Genomic DNA, 27,443 nt, shown 5'->3' with positions numbered 1-27,443 from the left:
CTGTCCCTTCCTGTGTCCTCCGTTGCTTGTTGAAATGGTGTATGATTCAGAATGGTCGTCCGTAATTGGGGCATTGTGAGAAGGAGGTCACTTAGCTTGACCGGTATCTCCATTTGTAAGATCTGTCATACAATGTTTTGTTCGGCGAAGTTCCTTGCCAAGGTGCCGATGATGTCCTTCAACCGAGATGTCTCCACCGACAATGCCTTTGCAATTTCTACCTACGCTTCCCCCAATTTTCTTTTTTCCTCCGCTTGCCTCCATGTAATTGCCAGAACCTCCGCTTCATCTGTGCCAACAGTGATCAAGTTTACTCCAGACTTTGGACACTTGGAATCTTTGTGATCGCCGGGTCCACACCATCTGCATAATAATTTCGGCATGTCTGCTGCTGTACAATCCCGTGCAAAATGACCCCACAAATTACATGCTTGGCATTGAATGATTGGCCGTCCGTTCGCATCATACTGAGTTCGACTTCGGCTCCCATTATTATTGTTATTGTGGCACCTGCACTATTCGTATTTCCGCTACTGCCCGACGGGGAAGCCTCTTGTGTAAAAAACACCTGCGAAGATCCTCTTGTCTTCATGTTAAAGGGGCACTCTTTTCTGGAATGGCCTATGATCTGACAAATGTCACAAAAGTGGTTCTTCGGACACGATCCTTTAGTATGACCGTCGGTCTTACACTCTGTGCACCATAGCTCACTACCTTTTGGCTCCTTTTGCATGTTTTTAAACTCCTTCATCATGCGAACCATATCCTTCTGTAGGGCACAAACCTTCTTGCTGCTGCCTTCGTCATCGCTACTATCATCTCCGGCAGGCTCGTCGTCATCAGAATCAGATGAGCTAGTTTTCTTCTTCTTTGTCTTCTGTTCACTTTCAAGATCCAGTGCTCTGCTATAGGCGTCCACATATGACGACGGTGGTACAATTTTCATTTTCCTCCGCAACTTCGAGCATAGGCCTTCCACGAACCATCTTTTCTGCAATCCGTCCGCCGGCTTGCTTTTCATTTTGTTTATTAAGTCTTTTAATCTCCTAGCGTAGAGGCGGACAGTTTCGTGCTTCCCTTGCTTGGCATTGAAAATCTCTGCTATGATTTCATTATCATCCCGCAAGAGTTTAAATTCCCCCAAGAACTCCTTTTTAATGTTATCCCAGGTATTCAGCTTTTGTGGATCCGTATCCGAAAGCCAATCAATCGCCACAACCCGTAAGGTTGCCGAAAATTGCCTGACCCATTTGTTGGCATCTGTGATTCCATTTGCCCGCCAGATTGTCTCACATGTCTTACAATGTCGGATGGGGTCGGTGATACCATCGCCTTCAAACTTCGGTAGCTTTTCTTTGGGTCCTACCATCACAACACTGGAGGTTTGCACTCCCACACCAGAGGTCTGCACTCCCACACTAGCGGTCAGCACTCCCACACCGGCGGTCTAAACTCCCACACCGGCGGTCTGCACTCCCACACCGGCGGTCCACACTCCCACACCGGAGGTTTCGACAGCTGCGAACCTTGGTGAAGAAGACGGATCTTCTGAAGTTGTTTCCCGCAAAAGTCTATCCCAGACGAAGAGGTCACTCCACGCTTGTGCTCCCTTGGCACTACGAGCCATGCGAGTTGATGCTCTTCCATCTGAATTTTCTTCCCTTGGCGAACACAAATTCAAGAACTCCTCCCATGCTTCTTCCACCACTTCCACCCGCTGCTGAGTCTCCTCCAACAATTCTTCGGCGCTTCAGTTTCCGTCAGCAATCTTCTGAAATCTCCGTCGACGTTCGGCTTGCTATGCCAAAATTAAATTCTCTTGCGCAGTACGGGTTCCATCTTTTCCCTTGACCTTATTCCGATCCTTGTTAAGCTGATTTGGCATTAATCTTCATTCCTCCACCTTCCAGATTCATAAGGCAACGGCGCCAAATGTTTACCATACTGGTAAAGAAATCAACGCATACAAACAATGGAACAGAATAGCAAAATTATATTTGCATATGCCAGACATACATTATGCTTCATAAGATTAATGATAGTAGATGATTCATTATTTACAATGATCCCAGACAGGATATAAATACTATCCGCCAAACCTTTCCGGAGGAGTCCGTCGGCGACAAACATTATGTCCGATACAGAAACACCATTGGAACCATCCAATCAGCTGACACCATCCCTCCCAAAAAGAAAAGTCGTCTCCGGACAACAATTACAAAATATCTGAGACAAATTAATAAACAAAATACATTATCAGAGTGACTACAACAAGAAAAATCTACTTCTGTCACATCACTTCCACATTCATCCTATTGCATTTGTAAATAGTTTGTAGTGGACATAATGTTTGTGGCCGACGAACTCCTCCGGAAAGGTTCGGCGGATAGTATTTATATCCCGTCTGGGATCATTGTAAATCATGAATCATCTACTATCATTTATCTTATGAAGCATAATGTATGTCTGGCATATGCGAATATAATTCTGCTATTCTGTTCCATTGTCTGTATGCGTGATTTCTTTACCAATACGGTAAACATTTGGCGCTGTTGCCGGGGATCGAACCCGGGTCACCTGCGTGACAGGCGGGAATACTCACCACTATACTACAACGACAAATGTTTACCGTACTGGTAAAAAAATCAACGCATACAGACAATGGAACAAAATAGCAAAATTATATTCGCATATGCCAGACATACATTATGCTTCATAAGATTAATGATAGTAGATGATTCATGATTTACAATGATCCCAGACGGGATATAAATACTATCCGCCGAACCTTTCCAGAGGAGTCCATCGGCCACAAACATTATGTCCGCTACAAACTATTTACCCGTCGGCTACAAAATACAAAACACCGACGACAGTCAATCCATCGACTACAGAAACACCGTCGGAACCATCCAGTCGGCTAACACAATTATCCATCTAAATTAAAACAATATAAGGTTTTGCGAAATGCACAAGATCACATAAATCAAATCTTTACACAATAATCCACGCATCAAGTAGGCATGAAAGCATTTTTGGCAGGAAATACACGTAATATAAAAAACTTAAGCATGTATGATAGAAGTCAAGCAGCTGGCAGCATTTGCACAATCTGTTGCTCTATAATGGAAATAATGCTAAGTGGAACTCCCTCCCCTCTATATTGCCCCTAAAATTGCATGCAAAGCTACCATTATCTATCTAAATTAAAACAATAGAAGGTTTGTGAAATTTTGAAAATTTTACATTACCAAGTTATGAAGTACAAGATCACACAAAACAAGTCTTTACACAGGAATCTATGCAGCAAGTAGGCATGAAAGCATTCTTAACAGGAAATACACCTAGCGTAAAATACTTAATTATGTATGATATAAGTCAAGCAACTGGTCACATTTGCAGAACCTGTTGCTCTAATGGGAATGATGCTAAGCAGAACTCCCTCCCCTCTATAGCAACCCTAAAACTGCAGGAAGAATAAGTACTTATGTTGAAAGATTGATGCTAGCGAATCTAGTCATTACCGAGAATGTTTAGAGTACCTATAATGAGATAAAGGAACAAAGTAATGCACAAAGTTACCACAAGAAAAATCAAAAGTAAAAACCCCTAAATTCAGCCATCTCTTTGAGGGACAAAGGCATCTTTGATGAATTAAGATCCCTCATCTACAAGTCCCCAAAAGGGTAGAAGTTTTGCCAAACCTAAAAGGTTAACTTATGCATGTAAGAAAGATTTTCTTGACACAGAAAATTATGAGCAATAGAATACACCATTTATATTTCTGGATTTGATTGTATTAAGATTTTTACCATCAACTCTATATATTTTTACCATCTGTATGTATATTAATATATAGAGTTATGCGCGCGCGCACACACACATATGTATATACATACATACTTATCTATTTACTTATATATATATATATATATAGATATATATGTATATATACATACATATATATTTATTTATACATACTAATATAAATATATATATGTATGCATATATACTTTTATACACATACATATATTTATATATAAGCTTACATATATATAAGTATGCATATATATACATACTTTTATATATATGCGTGTGTGTGTATTTATACATACATATATAAATATACATATATACTTTTATACACACGCACACATATATTTATATATAAGCATACATATATACTTTTACATATATATATGTGTGTGTGTGTGTATGTATGTATGTATGCGCTCATACACAATATAAACACAAACTCACACATTGTATTAAATATATACACACACATATATGGGGGTAAAAGTACAAACCTGTGTCACCTTTTTGTAAAAGAAAAGGTGAACAAAATTATAACTATTCACCTTCAATGTCATAAAATTGGTATCATTATTTTGAATTTGGAAATGAAGTAAACTAATGAAATGTGTAGAAATGGATGAATTTTAAGATAATAATTTTTAATAATTATTTGGAATAAGAATTGATACATTTTCCTAATTTCCATAGATAATTTTTCAGCTACTGAAAAATGCTGAAAATTAAGGGTCTAGTTCCCACCACAAAATTATATGGAAATAAACTTATTTAACTTTGATCTCAAACTATGTTATAGATAACATATATAGCTAGAACAATCAAAAATAAAAATTGGCTTTAAACCTATATTTTCTCTTTTATAATGATTCAAATTTCAACTCCCCTGAAATCAATAGTTTTCATCTCCCACCATATTTTTCAAAACAAATATATTCTAACTAAGAAAACAATTATATATTCTAAAAGAGGACTCTCCCCTCTAGAACGCCATATAATTTTTGAATATTTTTTTTATATGATTTATTATTTTTTTCTTTCTCAAAATCAACATCTTTTCGAGTGTTAAATTACATGCTTGTAGAATTTTTTAATTACAATATACTAGATCTAATTAAAACACTATAAGATCTATATGAGAATGTTCTCGACTCTGAGCTCTATAAAATGGTGTTTATATGTTATTAAAAAAATTCATAAAAAATAGTAAGAGTTATTGAAACGCCACTTTTTTTAAATAATTTCATTTTTTTAGTAATTAGATACAAACTAGTATAAAACATGTGTTTAATAGACATTTCCACTTGGAAAAGTGTGCGACCATATATAACTTAGCTAGAATGAATTTATCTAAATCATATGTTTGAAGAAAATTGCTCTTTACATAGAAATACTCAAATTCCATCGTTCTGATAAGTTAGCCTAAAAGGTGACACAGCTTTGTACTTTTACCCATATAACTCATACACAATATAAATACACACACTCACACATAGTATTAAATACATACACACATATATTATATATTTAGATTATATATATATAAACAAGCATGTATTTATCATCTTTGTCCATTTCACATCTTTTGCCTATATATATGATATATTCTATTATATTCTTGTTATCTTTTGTCAAGACTCAATATATAATATAATGCACACTATTAGTTATATCATATATTATATGTTCTTATATAATATTGATATCATCACATGTTAATATACAAAAAATTCAACTCTTTATTCAATTGGTGCTCTTTTCTAGTGTCCTTGGAATGTGTTCCTTATGGCCCCTTGTCCTTCTGTCTACTTTATTATTGTTTCTTATTTTTATTTTATTTTATTTTCATTTTTCAACCTCGGGGTGTGTGCAATCTTTCTTGCCTTGGTCCCTTTATCTTTTGGGTCAGCCATTATCTACAACCTACTTTTTTTTGCATCTCTTGCTCTTCATCCTGATGATGGATCATGTAGTGTGATTTGAAATGTTGATAGTAAAAATCTTAACACAATCGAATCCAGAAACATATCAATACAATACAATGGATTGTGGAAATTTGATCTCTTTAACACCATTTATAGTTTTAGCACCCAAAATCTAATATTTCTATCTCCAATGAGGATTTTGCTTCATTCTACAAAAAAAATGGAAACCTTGATCATATCAAATATCAAACTTCAAAAAAAGATTATTTCTGAACAATAGTTCAATTTTTTGTCATACACAGATGACATCCGTAAATATAGCGGGTAGTCTCAAGTCAAATAAAGATTCGCATTATATCTACCCACCATCTCAAACAGTAAATTCTACCAGAATACAAAATGCAGTTGCTAAATGGAGACAGTGTCATTGAGGTGCATAAGTGACAAAGAATGACCAACAAAAAACAGAATGTTCACAACTACATACAACATGAAAATCGAATCAATCCATCAAAAAAAAATGTTTATATGCAATCTTACTGTAAGGATAGATGCTGGAACAGCAAGAACCGTCAATGGAATATAAGCCACTGCCCTGCATACCTTCCCAAATCCAGTATCAGTGTATCATGGTCAGAATAAGCATAATTAAAAACAAAATGCTAATCTTGTGTAATGCAACGAAGGAAACAAATGAAATAACTATATACAACAAAAATCAATTGTAAGAACTAACCATCTAGTTATCTCTAATGTATTTTGAAAGTTTTTTACAACCAGGGAAAATATTTCCTACTATCCAGTATATTGTTATTTGAGTGACAAATCAATATTTTATAGAAAATGCAGTATTAACCTTCATATTTCCATGCAATGACACAATTCAATCAATAACCTTCACCAAATAACAAAAAGCAAGAATGCCATAGGGTGCAATTCTAGAATATAGTTTTCAAATTAAATGACTAACAAAAATATTTTTTTTGCCAAGGCATAAAGAAAGGAAGAACTTGTCCAAGTCTCAAGTCTTGCTCCTGTTCACAATCAATCATAGTCTAGAGGTCAGAGCTACGCCATGTAAAACAGGACCAACCAATGAGGCATTCATAATGCAAGGAAAAAGACCACAACAAACCATTTATTTTGGAGTTGGGCAATACCATAGGCATCATGTCATGTTGGCTTATGCACTGCAATTAGTTGGACCATCTTTTAGAATGGAGCTATTTTAAGCCATTAGTCAATGCTCAAGATGTATGGCAGACATATATGAAACATCATGCAACTAGAAAAGACCACAAAGAAACAAGGTAACAATTAATGATGATGCTCTCAACATTCATTCAGGAGATAACCAGTTTCCTAATCTCACCTAGCCACCATTCAGACAAAGTAATAAAGATAATGAGGAATGAAGATGACATTATTGAAATTAAGACAACGGCATAAACATTGAACTTTTGTACAGTATCAACCTTGTAGACAGAGAACAACTCTATTGATGCAACCCAGCTGATTGATGTGCATCTAATATAAACTCACTGTCCTTAAACATAATGTGCAATTATATTTAATCAAAGAAAAATTATCACACAAGCTACCTGTATCTGGCAGTTCTAAATTTTACAATACATCAAATGCTGCACAAACTTTTATGTATATTGTCATTAAGTATAGCATAAACCATGATGAGCACAACAAAAAAAAGGTAAAATTAAAAAATTATGTATGATTTATCCACTGTCTAGAAGAAAAATCACGCCACTCTTTTATTTAGGAGCATAAAATATGCCTTGAATGTCAACTGGAAGACTTTAATTGTAAAGCCTGTCTTCGACTTTTACCAAATAGGTATATTATGTTGAGAAAGGTGGGTTCTACATCTAAAATAATAAGGTAAAATAAATATTTTACTGTGACACTTAGAGACGTGGGCATCACAAAGGGAAAACATCCTTGGGAAGACATTATGTTATTTGTAACATAGGTATAAATATTTAATCCAGGCGTCACATAGAAAAAATATTTAATATTAAAAAATTTAGTACCAGATATTTTATTCTCCTCTACCAAATTTAGTACAAATGGTTCATGTAAATTCTCCTTACTGATTTTATGAAGCTTGTCTATATTAAAGCAAGCACATGGATAGTTGTTGAGGTTGGCTTGTGTAACCTTAAGAAAGCTTGGATTGAGATATAATGTACCCTTCTTGAAATGGGATTTAATTATTAATAGTAATAATATTTAAAATATAAAAAATAATATAATATATAATAAAAAATTGATTAAGTTTAATGAATGGTCAAAAGACATGAAATGAAGAGTTGTGACTCCCTCCAACATAAGATACAAAGGGGAGATCATTTCAAGACATCCATGAATCATTTCAATTGAATCATATCATCAATTGGGAATGAAGGAAGCAATCGATCAATTTGGAAATCAATGATTATTCTCAAAAGAAAGCAATCAAGGGTAATGACTCGTTACTTGTTAAAGTGGTAACACCTTGAAGAAATGGATATAAAGGGCAAGTCATTTTGGGAGAATCTTTGAATAAATCATCAATTAAAGAAAACAAACATTCGATCAGCCAATTGGGAATACAACATTGTGTAACTTGGAAAGTAAATTAAATTGTGTTTCAAGAGTAGTGATGATGTGAGAAAGGGTGTGAGTCCTCTTACATAAAGTGTGTGTGTGTGTGTGTGTGTGTGTGTTGGGAAAGAGAGAGAGAGAGAGAGAGTAGAAATTAACAATTGTGAGAGCAAGGGCAGACATGTGAACGAGCAAAAGTGCAGTACAAAAATTGCGGAAATAACATGAACCGCCCTCACAAATGTCTGGCAGAGAGTCACTATGGATTCCAGACTATTGATAAAACATTGGAGGTAATGGATGGTGTTGTGATGCTAGAGGAATTAGCAGTGATCTGCTGGTTCAGTGACCTTGGAAAATGCAGAAAGGGAATCAGCACATGGATCTCAGAAAACTGAAAGGGAATCAGCACGTGGATCTCAGAAAACTGGAAAGCTCAAGAAATCATTAAGTTTTTGGCCAAAGGCTTCATTAGTGCTATATTTGTCTCCATAGAAGGGTGCTTCATGGCAGGCTTTGGAGGAACGGAGACAGCCCAGTAAATATGCAAAAATGGTTCCTGAACTTTAATGCAGCCATTCTGACTCCATAAGATCATCCTTTATAGATTTGTCTCTACAATTGAATTTACCAATAGAGTACTGGGGGGAGGAATGCATAGAGAAGATCAACTGCTCACTTGGAACCTTAGTTGACATATATGTGGAAATAATGGAAGGGAATTCCTACTATATGCCCATTTTAAGATCACGGCAGTCAGGTAGATCCCGAAGGATATTAGATTGTGTGCAGATGATGATCATTGGGTACAATCAATAGAAATTAAAGACAATGAGATTTTTGTTTAAAATGCAGAGAAAGAGATTACAAGAAAAATAAATGTCAACTAACGAATAAATAGATACTAAAACCACGTTCTGCCAAAATGATTTCACAGACAAATAAGATTACAAACAGAACTGATCTTGTTGTGGTTTCAGCTCTACAGTATGGTAGATCTGAGAGTAATTGTCAGGACTTGGATCAAGCGAATCAGAACTGCTCGAAAAACAAGAAAGATTAAGCCTCCATGGTTCTGACAGAAGTTGCAATATCTGTCATAAGAGCAAGGTCAGCAATTTTGGAGCGGATGACAGATATTTGGTTGAAAAGAATATATAACAAGGGGGAAATGTGGAATTATCCAAGGGTGTGATACAGTTCTAGAGACAGGTAGGGTAGAGGAGGAAACCAATGTGGATGATTCCGATTCTAGTGGAGATTTTTCAGAAGCAAATGAGCTTGGGGAGATCAATCTGAGGTGCATTGTGTTGGAAATGTTGTCATTGATGTCAAGAAAGTAAGAGAGTGTCATATACAAGACATGCAAAGAGACAATTGTAATAAGCTTATTCCTTATCATATGCTGGTCCTTAGTAATGGTGTCTATTGTCCTGCATTTTGACACCACAAAATGTTGGGAATAGCACGAAACTTTTTCAAGCTAGTTTCGCGTCTCTCTAAGTTGAATTTGTTATTCAATTGCTTAATGTTGATCAATCAATCAACTCCAATTCATATATCAAATCTTTTTGTCGAAGGCTTTCGTCAACTCTTTTTCGTTTTGCTTTCTTGTTGAGCCTTTGCTTGATTTTTTAGGCCTTCATCATCCTTTTCTTTGCTTTTGAGTTTGCGTTTGTTGGTTTTTAGCTATGCTCCACGGGGACGCGTCCCCTGCCTCTGTACCCTAGTACCCGTACCGGGTACGAAACGGGGACGCGGGTACGGATTTTGGCCGTACCCTGCGACGTCCCTTTTTTGAAGAATTCAGAAACGTCCCCGAAACGGCCAATTTTTTTGGGCAGGAAACTTGGGGACGGCCAGCAGTATCGGGGACAGTTTTGCCGTCCCCTATCCGTCCCTGAAACTGCTGGCCGTCCCCTTTTTTCCAGTCAATCTGGTAAAGGCAAACCATCCCCAAAAAAACATTTTTTCCTAATTTTTGTTGTTCGTGTGGCCCCTAGTCATCTTAAAGACATAATAACAATATGCAACCCATATTTGGTCCATTAAAACACTAACTTTTCTACTCATTTTTTGATTTAACATACTTGCTAAGAGGAAGGAAAAAAACATAAGAGCAGTAGCAGCAATGAGCAAAGATTGTGTTTAGTGAGGCAAGACTGCGTTCGGTATTTACTATTTACCAACTATTTTAGTTGGACTTCTCTTTATTTCATTCTGATTTCAGCATGATACTTGAAGCCTTTAGGCATTTTAATTTTTGCTATATATGTATGTGATATTGTTATAATGGAAGCACTTAGTATTTGCCATTTGATAATATTCCATGTATTTATCTTCTAAAATGTCTATGGTGAATGGTTTATCAATGTTATAATATACATATTTGAATTTTGTCTCTATATTAAAAAAAATCCCCTATGTTTTTAATCGCCGTCCCCTGATGTCCCGTCCCCTAAATTTTGGCTTCGACCCTTACCCGTACCGGAAACACGTCCCCGTCCCCTAAAACGTCCCCGTCCCGGAAACTCCGTGGAACATAGGTTTTTAGTCCTTTGGTTTTGCTCATGTCATAGATTTTGGTCTCCCCTTCAATTTGGTCTAACCTAGAGCATAATCGGAGTTGTCAGTCAAGAGCTATGGTCATTTTAGTGCCTCAAAAGTAGACCTTTTTGATGCAACAACACGAATTAAAAATATATTGTTATATTTTTAATTTGACATTCACTTTTTGAAAAATATAACTTAAATTCACTTTATGTTATGTTTTTAAGTTACTTTATCATTTAAATTTTCACTAAAGTAACTATAGTACACTTTATGTTATAATTTTAAGTTGAGTTATTTTTTGAATTTTCACTTAAAAGTAACTATATATACTAGTTTCAGTTTAGTTTTTGATATTTAAATCAAATGCTCATTTAAATGTTACTTTTTAAATGATATTTATGTGTTACATTTTTTGTAAGATATATAAATATGGTTTATGTCCCATTAAAGTAACATTTTAATGAAATTAAATTGATATATGTTTATTTAATGACTTTAAGTTATCAAAAGTGGACATTTTATATGCTATTACATGAAAAATCCATCAAAAGTGGACATTTTACATGTCACTGCATATAAAGTTCAACTTAAAAGCATAAGACTATCAAAAGTGGACCTTTTTGGTGTCATTACACCAAAAATGTGAGCTTTCACTTGAAATATGTCATTGCATCAAAAACATGAGATTTAAGTTAAAATATGCATTCTTCCCTAAAAGGTCCGAAGCATATTTCAAAATGTGTCATGCCTCCCAAAAGGTGTGATTTGCCTTATGGGGAGTTTTTAAAATATACATTCCTCCCTAAAAGGTCCAATTTCAACCTTTTCATATTTTAAAACATGTTATGCTTCCTAAAAAGTCTAATTTTGAAAGAACACATGTAATGGGCCTTCAAGAACCCGATTTTGGACATTATGAAAGATTTACTTGATGGTTTTGCATGAGATCTTCTCCAATAGAGTCATTTTTGCTTGACAATGGATTTTCTAACATCAAAAATGGATTTATCTTGCAAAAAGGCGTTTTTTTAAGCTCTATCCTAGGCCATGTTTTTGGAAAAACTTCAAAATACATCATTTTTAGAGCACGTTTTTTTCTCCAAGAGAAATCGATTTGGTCTCTTTTGGTGTTTGCATACATGTTGGTAAACATTTTGGTGTTTAACACCCAAAACATTTTGATCCCACTCCTTGGTGAAAAACATTTTTTAACAAAAACGTCTCATAAGTATGTGCATGTAAAAATGTTGGATCTTGGGGCAAGAATAGGGCACGTTTTGGCATCTTCCACCTAAAATGCCTTGTTTTTTGCCTTCTCCCATTCGAATTTGCAAAAGTTTGAAAGATTCAAGTGTTTTTGAAGAATTTTTCAACTTTGGAGCATCTTTTTCCACCATTTTTGGCACTTAATCTTCATGTAAGTGGACTTATTCTTTCTTGCTATTTAATTTGTGCTTATCTTGCTGATTTTATGCACATTATTGCTTGATGATTGCCACTTGCTGAAATCAACACCATGGAAATTGTATTTTTTCTTTAAAAATGAAGAAATTGTTCATTTTCATGTTTTTTGGTTTTTCCCCAAACTCCAAATTTGAATTTGTGTGTTGAAGTGCTTTGCATCTTGACATGTTTGAGTCACTTTCCAAAGGTAAGTTTTTCTTTTGAGTTTTTGTGTTATGTGCTTACTTGCCAATTTTCTCCACTTTAGAGAAGTTGCAAGTTCTTTCCCAAGAACTTATTTTTGTTTGCGAAAGCATCATCACATTCCATTTCCATCTTCCATGTCACAACACTCCGCATCTCATCCAACAAATGTGATTACATGTTTTCCATCTCACTCACCACCCACACATGCATGTAATCCCATTTTCCGCCTCCATTTTCACTCATCTCACTTCCCGCATTCACTCACACGACACGAAAAGCCTTACGTGTAATAGCATCTCAAAACCCCGATTTTGACTTAAAGTCACTTTTTGAAAAGTCAAAAAGATGTCATTTTCATTTTCCATGTATTTTGACTTCATATTTTCGCCAAAGATGACTATAAAGTTCATTATCCCTCTTCCATTTTCCATTTCCACCTCTTCATATGCATCCACGCCTCCATGAGCAAATACATGCTTTTCCATTTTATGCATCTTTCCATGCTTTGCACCACATCTTCCATTCGCACTTACATGTAAAAGCTCATCCACCATCCACCTTCGCATTCCATCTCATCCTTCATCCCTTGTTACACGTTGCACATACATGTAGTCATTTTTCATGCAATAACGTTTTGAAAATCCTGTCACGTTTTAAAATCAGTGATCTTCATTTGCACACATTCCCATGTACCAAGCACTTTACTTCAAAAAAAAATATAGGTGCTGATGGAAAGTTATTCCGAATTTACATCTGGACATCATCAAGAAGGTTTTCAAAGTGTCAAAGAATTCAAAATGTGTCAATCTACAAAGGAGAATTCACGACAACTTGAGCAAGAAAAGCTTGATCACATCAAGTTTTCAAATGACAACAGACAATTCAGCAAAGAGAGTCAAGCTATCAAAAGATGTAACCCTGTGATTATCAAGGTGAATGCAGTGGCACAAAATACAATAACTCCTAATCCTGTTATCATCCAGGATAGTATCGCCAAGTACAAGGCCTTTTAGGACAATCCCTAGGATTGTTTCAATTCTCTTCCATCTTTCTTCTTCTTCGTCTTTCATTGTTTGTAATTGAAGAGGATGTATTACATGAAGATGTGTAATTAAATGTAATGTGAGTTGCATGTACATAAGGTGTAATGCAAGTTGCACATTCAGTTGCATGTAACCCAATAATATCTCTCCTAGTTAGACTGGGTCAAAGTTGGTTGAGTTGCTCCTACTTTTTCCTCCATTTTTTTCTCAACTTCTTTTCCTATATAAAGGAGTGCCCCCTCATTGTAAAAATCATCTTTATCTTTATGCAAGAGAGCTTTGGAAAAATTGTGCCAACAGCACTTTGTTTGTGTAAGCACTATTTTGAGAGAAAGTGAATACAGAGGAGCATTTGAGACTTAACTTTGATAAAATGAGATTGTTACTTGTGAGAGTTATAAGCTTTGTCTATAATTCATCAAAGTTATCTTTGATTCATGTTATCTTGTGTTTTGGGTAATTGTATCTTGTGAATTGAATATAAAAGAGTTAAGAAGCAATTGGAGCTGGAACTTTGACCAAGAGCAATTGTAGAAATATATAGCTAGAAGCTTTGTCTGTAGCTTATACTTCTTTCGTAATTCGCAAAATAGTTGAGTTCTTTTTACTTAGGAGTCTTTGCGCCCTACTTGTAAAGCTTTTCCATATAGAAGTACCACCAAACATAGAGCTAAACCAATACATTTTCAGCTAGCCTTTGAGTTAGTGAAGGTTTATTGGTATCACTGTTTCCAACTCTTAATAGAAGTGTAGTTAGAGATTTCCCCCTGCCCATTACTCGCTCCACAAGTAAGTGGATTCTTTCTTGAAAGATAAGAAGAAAGGATATTGGTAACACCCATTTTATAAAATCTCTCAACTTCTTGCTTACCTTGAGTTGATTCAAGGAACTGTGAGAAGGAGGAGCCTTCCTTTTATGGTAGGAGAGACTCTATCTCACATGTTGTGGCCGGTCATCCTATTTTGCGATTGGATTTTTACCCAAAATTATCGGTTGCAAAATATTCACCCAACAGTGCCTAATATATATACTAATAAAATATAGCCTGTAAGGAGATCACCTAAGTCTAATTGATGCAAGGAGGGTAGAATACATTTTGACAAGGTTGTGCAAGGTGAAATTACATTTACTCATCAATTTAAGGTGGAAATCTTATTCAAAAATTTACTTTAATGCAATTTTCATCCATAAAACTTCACCCAAGTGTTTTCTCTTTTTCTAGGGATTGATATAGGGATCATGGTGGAATGATGTTCGTAAAGAATATTGAAGAGTTTACAACATAAGGGAAGGAATTCAAGATCAAGGAAGAAGTTTCAAGACAAGTTTAAGCTCACAGCGACACCAAGGCATTCATCATGAGGATGAAGAAAGTGAACAAGGCAAAGACTCTAACTTCAAAAGGGAATTAAATGAACAAAATGCACAAGGAAGTGTATCTATAATTAAAGAAGGCTATCATAATCTTGGATTTCCAAGATCAAAAAGGAGACTCAAATATCACCAGAAGATCAAGAAATCAAGACAAGGACAATTTCAAGAACAATTCGAAGAAAAAAATTCCAAAAACAATTGAGGGGGAAAATGGAAACAGAAATTCATGAAGATGAAACAATTTGGGAATATGGGCCATCACAATCAAGCAAAGGTTGTCTTCTTTATGATGATAATGTTGAACTGAAACAAAGACTACAAGATACACATGATGAGGTGGTGCCTATTATCTTCAACCAATTGGATTATTCCAAGTCGACATGTCCAAGTCCATCCAATCAAATGTGTTCACAAGTGGACATGTGGAAGGCATTTAATGTATTACCATAAAGAATTTTCTCATTGGTTCATCCTTGAAAGGATATGTATTTCAAAGAAAAGTAATTTTCCTGTTGGATGACACTAAATATTTGTAAGTGGTGGTTGTAACAAACCTTAATTAGGGTTTCATTGAATTATATTGGTCATTGATTTCAAGTCGACTCTAGGCCCTTGATTGTAACTGAGAGGTTTATAAAAGGCTTGGCCTTCTCATTTGTAAGGAGTTAGAAGATTAGTCATTAGTTAGAGTAGCAGTAGGAGATAAGAAATCATTGCCAAGACTATTTTGAAGCTAATATACAATTTCCATTATGGATATGTTGGTTCTTTGTATTGCTTCAATATTTTGCATAGTTTATACTTCTCTAAGTTTAGTTGAAGTTCATATTGACATGGAGAAACGCAAAGATGTATGATGAATTCCATTTTCATACCTTTTTCCTTGTTGATTGCAAATCATAGTGTAAGGTTAGTTCACACTTGATTAAGTACTAAATTTGATTATGGATGATCATTTGGATTGCACTAGTATTGGGTATTTGGATGAATGTTGACCATGTGAAAATCCTTCGTTATCTTTGGAGATTGCATCATCTTTAGGTAGTTGTTTCATTTGGTGAAGCAACACTTGGTTATAGGAATATACTCATCTAAGCATCATCAATTGATATCATTGTCCTTAGGAATAGTTTGGATTTCTCTAAATCATTCATTCTTTTAGTCATTCATTTGAAGTCAAGTTAGTGTTCCAAGTTCCAACCACTTTGAGGAGAAAATTTTGATTAATTCCAGGAAGAATAGTGGAAGTCCCTTTATGATTACCAGCAATATCACAACATATAAACTGTGTTGTATCCAACATTATATTGCATGTACACATTATGAACCTCGGCATTGCTTCATTTGATCCGATATTTGCCAAATTGTTTAGCATTTGAAGTTTTCTTGTTGAAGAGAGGACCAATACTTGGTATTTAGTTCTACAAGTTGGGGTGGTCATAAAGCTCACATCAACACGAAGCCCAACAGCCTTAATTTATGATTTGTTATGTGCCCATCAAGGAATATAATCAATTGATACACAACAAACATATCAAGTATGAGCAACACAAGAAATCACCTAGAGGATCTCAATGTGAATGGAAACGCCAAAAGAGAGAAGTCCCCTCTCTTCTTATGACTATGTCCTTGCTGGTTTTTGCAGGTTTACTACCTTCAAGAGTCTTTCATGCACATTTTGCACAAAATTCTTCAAACCCTAACATCTATATTGTTGGAAATGAAGAGAGTAACTGAGAGGGGAGGGGTGAATCATTTACTCCAAAAACAATTCCTTCTCCCTAGATGTCAAATCAAATTTTCATTGATAATGAAATACTTTATCCAGCTCAGTTAAAACTAAGTTCTTGTTGTAACTCAGTTAACAAAGCAGTCTTATGAATATTAGTTTTTTTTAACCTTTAGTAACTAGTTGCAAAAACATAAAGCATAAAGAAAATAACATGAACACAGGTGACACCAAGATTTAATGTGGACACTATTGTCACTTAGGTTTGCACCCTTGTCCAAAGCCTATGCATGAGGACAACCTAGTGAAACATGGAAACAACCTCCAAGCTGTGGGACTTGAACTGTGAGGTTGAGTCTCCGGAGAAGGCCGGCTTCTTCTTACTATCAGGATGCACCTAGCTACTCTTGGAGAAAAAAAGGGAGAAGAAGAGCACGAAAGAAAATCTACCTAATCTAATCTACAGAGGTGATGCACCAAAATAGAGTGTTCAGACCAATCTCTGCCCATATATGCACTATTGAACCAGAATGAAACTAAAGATATACACATTCAGACTTGCTTTAATCTAATAATCACATGCAAATCAGAAGGCCAAGATGAATGACACAAGGAAAGAGAGATTCGCTTATAGTATTACTCATAGGCCAGGGAGATACAGTCATGCAGATCATAGATCTCTACAAACACTAGTGGAGGCAAAGAGTTCTTGCACTTCACACCAATGGCTGAAGGAGATAAGGCAGAAATCATACAGTTCAAAGGCAAAGGGAATTTTACACTGGAATTGGAGAGCAACAGCAGAGAACAACAGAGAATGATCGACCTGAACAAAATCTACAAAATTTGCATTTATAGTGCAGGCATAACTGAGATGTCCTCTAACTGTAGTTATTCTACAACCACTGCATTGAAGTCCTACAGAGAACAATCATGGGGATTTGAAGAAAAGCTGATCTTTTGGCGGATCCAGACGCAATGATTCGGAACAGGGCCTCGAGAAGACAGAAACGGCGCCATTAAATCACTCTGACCAGGTAGATAGATTGGATTGGAGGTGAATTGTTCTTCCTTGTCTCGCATTCATTCTGGGTTGGTTGGGATTGATTATAGAGATCAAATCGCGCGGCAAAACCTCGATTTCTTATCATTCTGATGCATGAATCAGTAGAGTCAGCGAGTCAACATAACCCTGGCACCGGAATGAGCCACGTGGACCAATAATCTCCTTTTGTTTTGCCACCTCACAGGAGTCCAACATGGTTGACCATCCTTTTCATTACTAACCGCGCCATCTCCTCAAACTCCAACTGCAACGGTCACATTAACTGCTAGCCACTAACTATTACTGCCTGCACCGGACCCACTGGGACACGTGTCAACGAGGCGCTATGTCACTATGCGTATCCTCCGAGCACTTTCCCATAGCGAGATAGCGCCCACCGTAGATTTTCTTTGATCCGACGATCATGAAGACTCGTCGCATACTGCACTATCTTCTCAAAATTTCGGGCCCATGAAATACCTCAGCACACCTGGTGCCCGACTCGGCCTGAACTGGTACCACTGATCCACGTGGCGAAAGGGCGCTATGTCACTATGGTTAAAATTCTCGTAGTTCTCCATAGCGAGATAGCGCTTGCCGTGGATTTTCTTTAGATCTACGGTGATACACAAAATTGTGCAACTGCACATCCAGCTGGTTGAATGGACCAATGAAAAATCGTCACCGTACTATGACCCACCTGACAACATGCCACCGAGGACTAGCCGTAATATTGCTTTGGAGAAGGGTGGGCCCATTATGTCATCCGTGCCACGCGTCACCGAAGCGCTATGTCGCTATGGTTAAAATTCTCGCAGTTTTCCATAGCGAGATAGCGCCTGCCGTGGATCTAGGGAAGATCTAACGACGAGCGAGATAGATCTGACTTATCAGTGTACCAACCAATGAGAACCAGCCACGTGTCAAACTGTCTAACAAGTCCTCGCAGGGCCCACATTCTACACAGTTATACCTCAGCCAATGAAACAGTTGACCACTGCCGACGTGTCTGACAAATTCATCCCGATATCTGACAGGGCATACTTGGGACCCACTGTATTTCCAAACTTCGCCGCAGGATCACTTTCCGTCTGGGCGCTATGTCACTAACGGCGAGAAGCATGGATTTCTCAATAGCGCCATAGCGCCCACCATGGATGGAACAAAACCGGCGCCGGAGAAACAACAAGGTAAAAGGGAGGACCCACCTGGCCACACGGCAAAAGGGTGCTATGTCGCTAACGCAAAACGACGTGCAACTTTCAATAGAGACATAGCACCATCCGTTGATCTATCTCGATCCGACGATGAGGAACCTGCAGGCCCGCACAAATAAATCACAAGCTTTGATCATTTAATCTTTTCGATATTCCTGGGACATTTAAAATAACATTAAACCTGGGAACTAGCCATTGGGCGGGCAATATTTAAAATTCAAATCTTGGCAGGGGCACAAAATGCAACAGACACCCAATTTGAGAAAACCACCATGCAATTAGTTACAATATTTTTCACTCTTCTGAAGTGAGACTTGTTAGGAGCCAACCTTGTTAAAGGTACTATAAATACTGTTTAGTATGACCTTGTTAGAGGATTTAAATCACCCTATTAGGAGTGGCCTACTTAGAGGTTTTCAAACACTTCGATCTTGAAATGTCACCTTGCTAGAGGATTTACAATCTAACTATTAAGTCAACTCTATTAAGAGATTTCTTCACTGCTACAATGGTTAGAAGGTAACACTAATTTGACCTGATTTATGAAGCAACTTCTTTTGCAGATTCAGAACTCTGTTCTAGCTTGACCTCTGGATCCTTATTGATCAAAATATTCTTTGCAACTTATCTTCCACTTGCCTACTCTTCCTTTTCCTTTGATCACATATCCATCTTATATCATGTATTGCACACACTTGTCATTACACTTCTTGACCTTTCTTATATATCATAAGCTTTGTCAAGTCGGCTTGAATACCTTTTCAAATAACTATTAAACATCCAAATAGTCAGCCTCAATTAGTTAAATAATAATCAAGTGTAATTTGTTGACACTCGGTCAATGTTGAGATTGATCACTCGGTTAACACTGGAAGTCCTTTGATGGCCGACCACTCAATTAATATTGGAAGCTAGATATCCTTCATTGCCCGACTGCTCAGTTAACGTTGAATGCCCTTCATTACACGACTACTCGGTTGATACTACAAGTTCGTTATTGCCTAACTACTAGGTTAATACTGACATTTGTGTAACATCAATGGCAAAATACAATTTGAAGAATTGTTTCCAACATTCTCCCTCTTTGGCATTGATGACAACACAAAATGTTAACATACAACAATAAAAGTATGAGCAATTTAATAATATCCTTAGTTACATTCTGATTCTCATCCATACCAACTCCCTCTGTGATTCTGCCTAGATTTGACTCAGCTGCTTCCAAATGAATTATCCCTCTTACATTTGTCACCACTTTGTTGTGTACTTTTGTCATTATTCTCCCTCTTTGTTGAATATTCCATCATCTGTATACTTTCCTTCTGAGATACTGAACTCTCCCTCTTTGACATCAAATGCCAAAGGATACATAATTGAAGTTGCTATGTACCTTTTGTATTGATTCATATGCAATATGTTACGCATTTCACGCTTGAAGTGTGACAAGCTGCATCAACTTGATAGATCTTCAATGGAACTTGGTTGATGCATCATTATCTTGTGCTTTAGTGAGCATCAGATAGGGGAATAACCCCTAGTTTACCTCTCAGATACATAGATGCATCCTTAGGTAGTGCCTTAGTAAATATGTTTGCTATCTTCTCCTTGGTGTTCACATATTCCAATCTCATCTCTTTGTCTTGAACCAATTCTCTTAGGTAATGATACTTGATTGCAATGTGTTTTGTCTATGTGTGCATCACGAGATTTTTGGATATATCGATTGTACATGTGTTATCACAATAGATAACCATTGGTTCCTTGATTTCCTCCTTCATTCTTGACAATAATTGCTTGATCCATATTATGTTAGAGCAATTAATTGCTGTAACAACATACTCTTCAAGATTGAAGTGTTTGAAGACCTCTAACCAAGCCACTCCTAACATGGTGATCTAAATCCTCTAACAAGGTCATACTTAACAGTATGTATTGTAACCTTTGACACGGTTGGCTCCTAACAAGGCTCATTTCAGAAGAGTGAAAAATATTGTAACTAGTTGCATGGTTGTTTTTCCAAATTGGGTTTCCATGTTAAATCTTGGTGTCATCTGTGTTCATGTTATTTGCTTTATACTTTATGTTTTCTGCAACTAAGTTACTAAAGGTTAAAATACATACTGTTAAGTATGACCTTGTTAGAGGATTTAGATAACCTTGTTAGGAGTGGCTTGTTTAGATGTCTTCAAACATTTCAATCTTGAATGTCACCTTGCTAGAGGATTTACAATTTGACTATTAAGTCAACTCTGTTAAGAGATTTATTTATTGCTATAATTGTTAGAAGGTAATAGTAATTTGACCTGATTTATGAAGCAACTTCTTTTGCAGATTCAAGTCTTTGTGCTGGCTTGACCTCTGGATCCTTATTGATCAGAATATTCTTTGCAGCTTATCTTCCACTAGCCTGCTCTTCCTTTTCCTTCAATTACATATCCATCTTATATCATGTATTACACACACTTGTCATTACACTTCTTGACCTTTCTTATATATCATAAGCTTTGTCATGTTGGCTTGAATACCTTTTCAAATAACCATTGAACATCCATTAGTTAAATAATAATCAAGTGTAATCTACTAACACTAGGTCAATACTGCGATTGATCACTTGGTTAACACTGGAAGTCTTTTAATGCCCAACCACTCGGTTAATACTGGAAGTTGGATATCCTTCATTGCCCGACTACTTGGTTAACACTGAATGCCCTCCATTACCCGACTAGTCGGTTGATACTACAAGTTCTTCATTGCCTAACTACTCAGTTAATACTAACATTTGTGTAACATAATGGCAACATACAATTTGAAAAATTGTTTCCAAAATATATAGAGTTGCCCCTACTCTTTGTACCTCCCATTTACGCTCCAACACATCAAAGATGACTTGACTGCCATAAATTAACACAATTACAGTCTTAGTCAGTTAAAGGGAACACCCAAAAGATGTCTACAGGGAAGCTATATAGTTATGAGTTACAAGAGTGCCTGGAAAGAAGCCCAAACGCATCCAAAAAATTGAAGAGCTATACACCTCATAAAGCCCTAATAGTTTTTCTTATGTGTGATGAGTTCAACCATGGTTGAGCACATCACTCACAGCTATTTTTCTCAGTAACAAGTTCAACAAAAGTTAAACCTACCATGAATAACCTCTTTTTATTGGTGTAGTTCCTTGAGTATCCAGATCACCCAAGAGGTTTTTAAACTGGTTCTCCAGCTCTAATTGCTCCCTGCAACAAAGCTAGCTATGTTCTTTCAGCTATCTAATTGGCTATCCTCATTGTTCAGTTTGTTAAAGAGTTTGTGAAGAACTGATCTAGTCACATATCAGCCCTGCTGAATGATGTTAACTAATTCATTTTCTGATCAATAATAGCCTGGCAGCCTGAAACTGTTGATACAACAAAACTTTCAACTTTAATCTTGACCTTATCTACTTGAATAAACACCTTCAATATTGGAAAAAATTAAAAAATTCCAATTTGATGCAGGCTTCTTCTAGGTTATATTTTACTTAATGCAGAGCATACAAGACTTCTTTACGAAAAAGTCTAATAAGATCAAGACTCGGTTTACTCATAATCAAACCTTTCATAGAAGCATCTGATCTTAGATTAGCATTTACTTTGAAGTAGCCAAATTTGTAAAAATATCACAGCTTCCACTGGTTGGATGTATGATTATCTGTCTTTTTCCTAGATCCATACCTGTCTGTCTTTGTTTCAGAATACAGCACTATCACACTTATGATTTGATTGCCACTAGTAAAACTTTAATGGTTATGTTCCAACATGTGTTCTCAAAGATTATATAATGTTCCGGGTAAGTATTTTAGGATTTGGTGCACTATTTTTACTACCTCCATATCCTGTTTCAGACTAGATGAGTCCTCTACGAAAAAACAAGTCCTCTAATACAAGATGAGTTCTCTATGACAAAATAAATTTTTGCCTCATTTCCAAGAGGTTGGGTGCTAGCTTTAAATTAGGCTTTGCACATACACGTATGCAGTTTATTTATGATAATTGCATAGTTACAATAGGGAATATGTGGGAGGTGTAAGGTCACTTATAAGTTATGTACGATAAATATAGATCTAAAAGGTAAGCATGTTTCTAGGTTGAAATTTAATGTTCTCAACTTCAATGAGGGAAGCTTGGAGAGACTAAAGACAACCAAAATGTGTTCAATAATTATGGTCAGGTGAAAATGTAGGTCGCAAAAAATGAAGTGCCAACAAACATAACTGGCTTAGACTGTTGAAGCAGAATTTTGAAAGAAGCTCTAGAGTGGTCATACTTCTTTTTCTACTAGTGTGGTGTGAAGGAAAAGCACCACTCAAGGGTCACATTTTCCCTAGCTCTGACTCAAAACTACATTACATAATTTGATCCATACCAGTCTACTGAAAATATGGCCGGACTCTCAAGTTCAATCCCAAGGCACTCTCAGCAAGTCTTCAGATTCAACTACTGAAGATGTGACCAAACTCTTGCTTTCAGATTAAAGGCACTCTCTGAAGGTTTGCATATTCACCTCACCAAGTCTATAGGACCAGTGGTTAATTGTGCTTTAATAAACCTGCCCATTTCAAGCCTATTTTCACATTCCCATTTGCTTTCAAACTCTTTTCACTAGAATCGCATCGATACAGACAGTGTATTTATTATTGGATATGGATACAATATCAGATTTTGCAAAGTTTCAAGATTCCCTGATATAGATATGGCAGTATAAAAGTGCATATATATTCAATTATTTAGAAGTCTAAAATTATAGGACATTACTTTCGAAATGTATATTTCAGTTTTATGGTTTAGTTTATAATATTCATTTTGTTGTACTATGTTAAAGAAACAAAACATAAAGATTGGCTAGTGCTGCATTGGATGGAAAAAAAAAAAGTTTCCCCCATTTTTCCTAATTTATTCCAAGTTATTGAATTTCATAATTGCAATTCATGTTACTATGTATTCAAAGTTGTTTTCATATGAGATACAGTTAAATAACTTTTTTCCTTATAATTTGCTCTATCTCAATGATTATTTTAAATTCGCCAAGTTTGAGTGACTTTACACCAAGCTTTGACACCAGGTCCAAGGCAAAAAATTGGCCTGCCAAGTCCACATCCCAACACAATGCACCATTCTTTTACCGTATAATCAAGTGTTTACCATAGATATTTCCAAATGCTACCCTCTTCGAATAATAGAGGCCATCTTATTCCCTGTGATAACTTATCACAAAAGAATCAGCTGCTTGTACAGCATATTCTTCCAATTGCAAGAAGTCCCTGAGGGTCATAATTTTGCTGGATCTGAATGGAGCTACTTTAGATAAGTTGCGCACCATCTTGCTCCATAGCTTTCCCCATAATCTTGTTTCACTACAGATGCTTCCAAATGCTGTCCTTCTTGAGTACTTCAAAGGCAACTAGTTTCCTGTGAAGCACTCCTCACAAAAGAATGAACTGCCCAAAGAAGTGCAACCATCCAACTGTAACATGTCACTGCTATACATAACAGGACTCCCCAAGTCAAAATTGAAGTAAAAAGAAGCTCACTTTATGTCTGTTGGAATCAATTCCTAAAAGAAAAACATTGAGCCTAGTATAGGAGCTATGAAAAATAAAAGGAGTTCCATTGGGAAAATAATTTATTCTATCCAGGAAATTATCGGTTTAAAACTATAAATGAAATTCTCCCAGTAATCCATTAGCTGAATGATACCCCTTGCACGGTGTTTACTTGATGATCACTGGAATAAAAAAGTATATCCATATCCAATAATTATTGCAGATATGAGCATCTTTTTCCAGGAAAGCTATATAGAGCACAAGGATGGAAGAAAAAATCAATGTTTTGAACTCACATAATTTGAATGAAAGAAAAATTCTTACACTAATCTTTTAACAAAATGTAATAGAGATATGGTTCACGTAACATGTGTACTGTCCTAAATTGTAAACACCTATAATTAGATGCTCAATTCAATCCCATTTCAGGATTTTTGGGCTTTCATGTCCGTTATACTCAATCCAACCATGCACCACCTACACTTCTGGCTTTCTTTCCATCTTCCTGACTCTCAAACCAGATTTCATCCTCTTCTTGGAAAGAAGGCATCCAGGCCAACCTCTTCCCTATTTTTTCCATGAAATTTGAAAACTCCCACCGGCCTCTGTCAAGCTCTGAGCTCTGAAATGTTGTGAGAGGTGCTGAGAGAAAATTATGTTCCATTTTATGTCATATTATAACCTATTTCCTGCATCTTCATATCCATTCCAACATTCCATACCATAACATTTTGTCGTCTTTTATGCTGCATATGGTCACACATTATAAGAGGTATGTAATATAGTTTTGAGATTAAATTATGAAAACTAAATATTGATTATTAATAAGCATTGTTATTTCAAGTCTTGGAAAATATATTTTGCAGCATGCTGAACAAAGGAGAAGAATGCAGACTTTCTACAAACTTCTTGCCACCTTCCTCTCACTTTCTTCACCAAAATACAACTTATGCTCGCTACTGTACTTCTGAGTTTCCATGAATGGAGCATGCTTTCTGTTGGCTGTCAAGGAGGTCTTTATGATGTATTTCCGGCCTACATTTTCCAGCTGCGGGGATGTATTTCTGGCCTACATTTTCCAGCCACGGGGATGTATTTCTGGCCTTTTCAAAATCCAGTAGTATCACTTATGCAACCAGTTATTTTCATATATGTTCAATCAAGTCATCCCTTCGGCACATACATTTCTCTTAAATGTTTTATTACCCTACACATCAAAATGTAATGTCCCCATTTTGGAACATTAGGAATTCTAAAGAAAATTGACATTGGAGAGCATAATGTAAATGTACAAAAGGGGTCAATTTAATATTATAAAATGGGCTTAAATGTGACAAAGGAGGACTAAGACAAAAAGACAAGAGAGGGGAGTAAACGGGTCACATCCTTGAGCAATTAAAGATAGAGTGCTGCATTTTATCAAATTGTGTTTGGTCATTGGATTCCAGATCAGTTTTCTCTTGGAGAAACTTGGAAGCAGGCTGCTTTCATTTTCAGAACCAGCTGTGAGGACGGAAACCCTCTAGCCGGACAATAGGGGACAAGAACCCATTGTTCATAGGAGACGTCATTTCAGGTGTCTCAATTGTGCTTACATTTTCTTATCTTCCCAATCTAACTGTATTTCTGTTTTTAAGATTGGGTTTGATTGTTATTGTATTGCTGATGTATTATACAATAACATATTTTCTAAAGAATTTATATGGACTTACTGGTCATGACATTGCAGTGCTGAAGATCATAATACAGTAGAGATTTCAGAGGTTTTCTATATGATCATTGGTTGTGTAAATCTGAAAAAATATTGCATGAGTTATCTGTTTGCATTCTGAAAATTTTATGGTGAGAAAATTCAGAGGTAATATCCTAAGTTACTGTATTCATTCAGGGAACATGAAAATCGATATTCGATTCAATGCAAAGTCGAAGTCAGTTCGAATTTGAAACCAAATCGCTTTTCCTCTGACATATTCGGTGGGAATTCGTTCAACAAGACCTTGGTCAACTTTTTCACCAATTTTAGTGAATTTTAAAAACCACTTGTGAACCCGGGAGGAATGTCGAATGGTTTTGAACAAATTTCATGCAAATTTGGCAGAATTTCAGTTCGGTTGACTTTCAACAGAAATGTTATAACATTATTTTAATATTAAATGATATATTGATATTGTTAAACAGTAAATCTAAAACATAAATACATCATAACTTAGTTTATTTTTGTTAAAGATTAGTTGCCCACAAAACAAGAGGTTTATCATTGTTGCCATTTTACTCCTTCCTTACTCCATTTACACCAATTGAATATTTAGGATTATATCTACCGAATACCACGTACTAGTATTATCAGTTCTAGTTAACATTAATCGTTTTTATGGTGGTTAGCATTGTACAGGGGACTTAATAAATCCCATCGATGTGTATTAACTAAAATTTAGTGAATAACAATATTGCCATGTTGGTTCCATTGTGCAAGACTCCAACTGATTATTATAGGTTTCCCGTAAATATGGCTAGCCCTTTATTTGTAAAATTGTATATGTATTACTTATATTGACTGACAATTTTTTGAGTCCCTCGAGTACCTAAGTTGATCATAGATATTATTGACTTGACTTTATGTTTGTAATAGCAGATCACACCAGCATCGGGAGTCAGCACAGATTACTCTAAAACAAATAAACAGGGGACAAGATAGCGAGTCGCGTTTCACTCAGGACATGGAGCGAAAAAGGATAAAGTCCATCTTAGTAACATTTGAATTGGACAAGACTATTAGCCAAAGCATATCGAGGAGACTATATGAATAGAATGGAATATAATTATATGGAAGGATTAGACAAATGGTATATGTTGAATATTCATCGTCAGGCAGAGATAGGGAACATATATTAGTCTATTATGGGTGGAGCATCCG

The 27,443-nt window shown here is 36.1% G+C and overlaps 1 protein-coding gene across 2 annotated transcripts in view; it reads right to left on the bottom strand.

Annotated features, from left to right (window-relative positions):
• LOC149572810 (uncharacterized) overlaps window positions 1-27,443 on the bottom strand; it is a 232,135-nt gene that overhangs the window by 148,602 nt on the left and 56,090 nt on the right. Inside the window, exon 3 of one of the 2 annotated variants that reach the window (XM_089813891.1) lies at window positions 6,279-6,333. In XM_089813891.1, the coding sequence (XP_089670017.1) occupies window positions 6,279-6,333 (55 nt within the window). Of the gene's footprint in view, window positions 1-6,278; window positions 6,342-27,443 lie in introns of both variants that reach the window. The other variant, XM_089813892.1, reaches the window with a different exon arrangement.

This window comes from Cupressus sempervirens, chromosome 2, assembly GCF_028749045.1.
Source record: "Cupressus sempervirens isolate cs-2001-9-10 chromosome 2, ASM2874904v1, whole genome shotgun sequence".
In the NCBI taxonomy this organism is placed as follows: Eukaryota; Viridiplantae; Streptophyta; class Pinopsida; order Cupressales; family Cupressaceae; genus Cupressus; species Cupressus sempervirens.
This window is presented reverse-complemented; position numbering and strand designations above follow the sequence as displayed.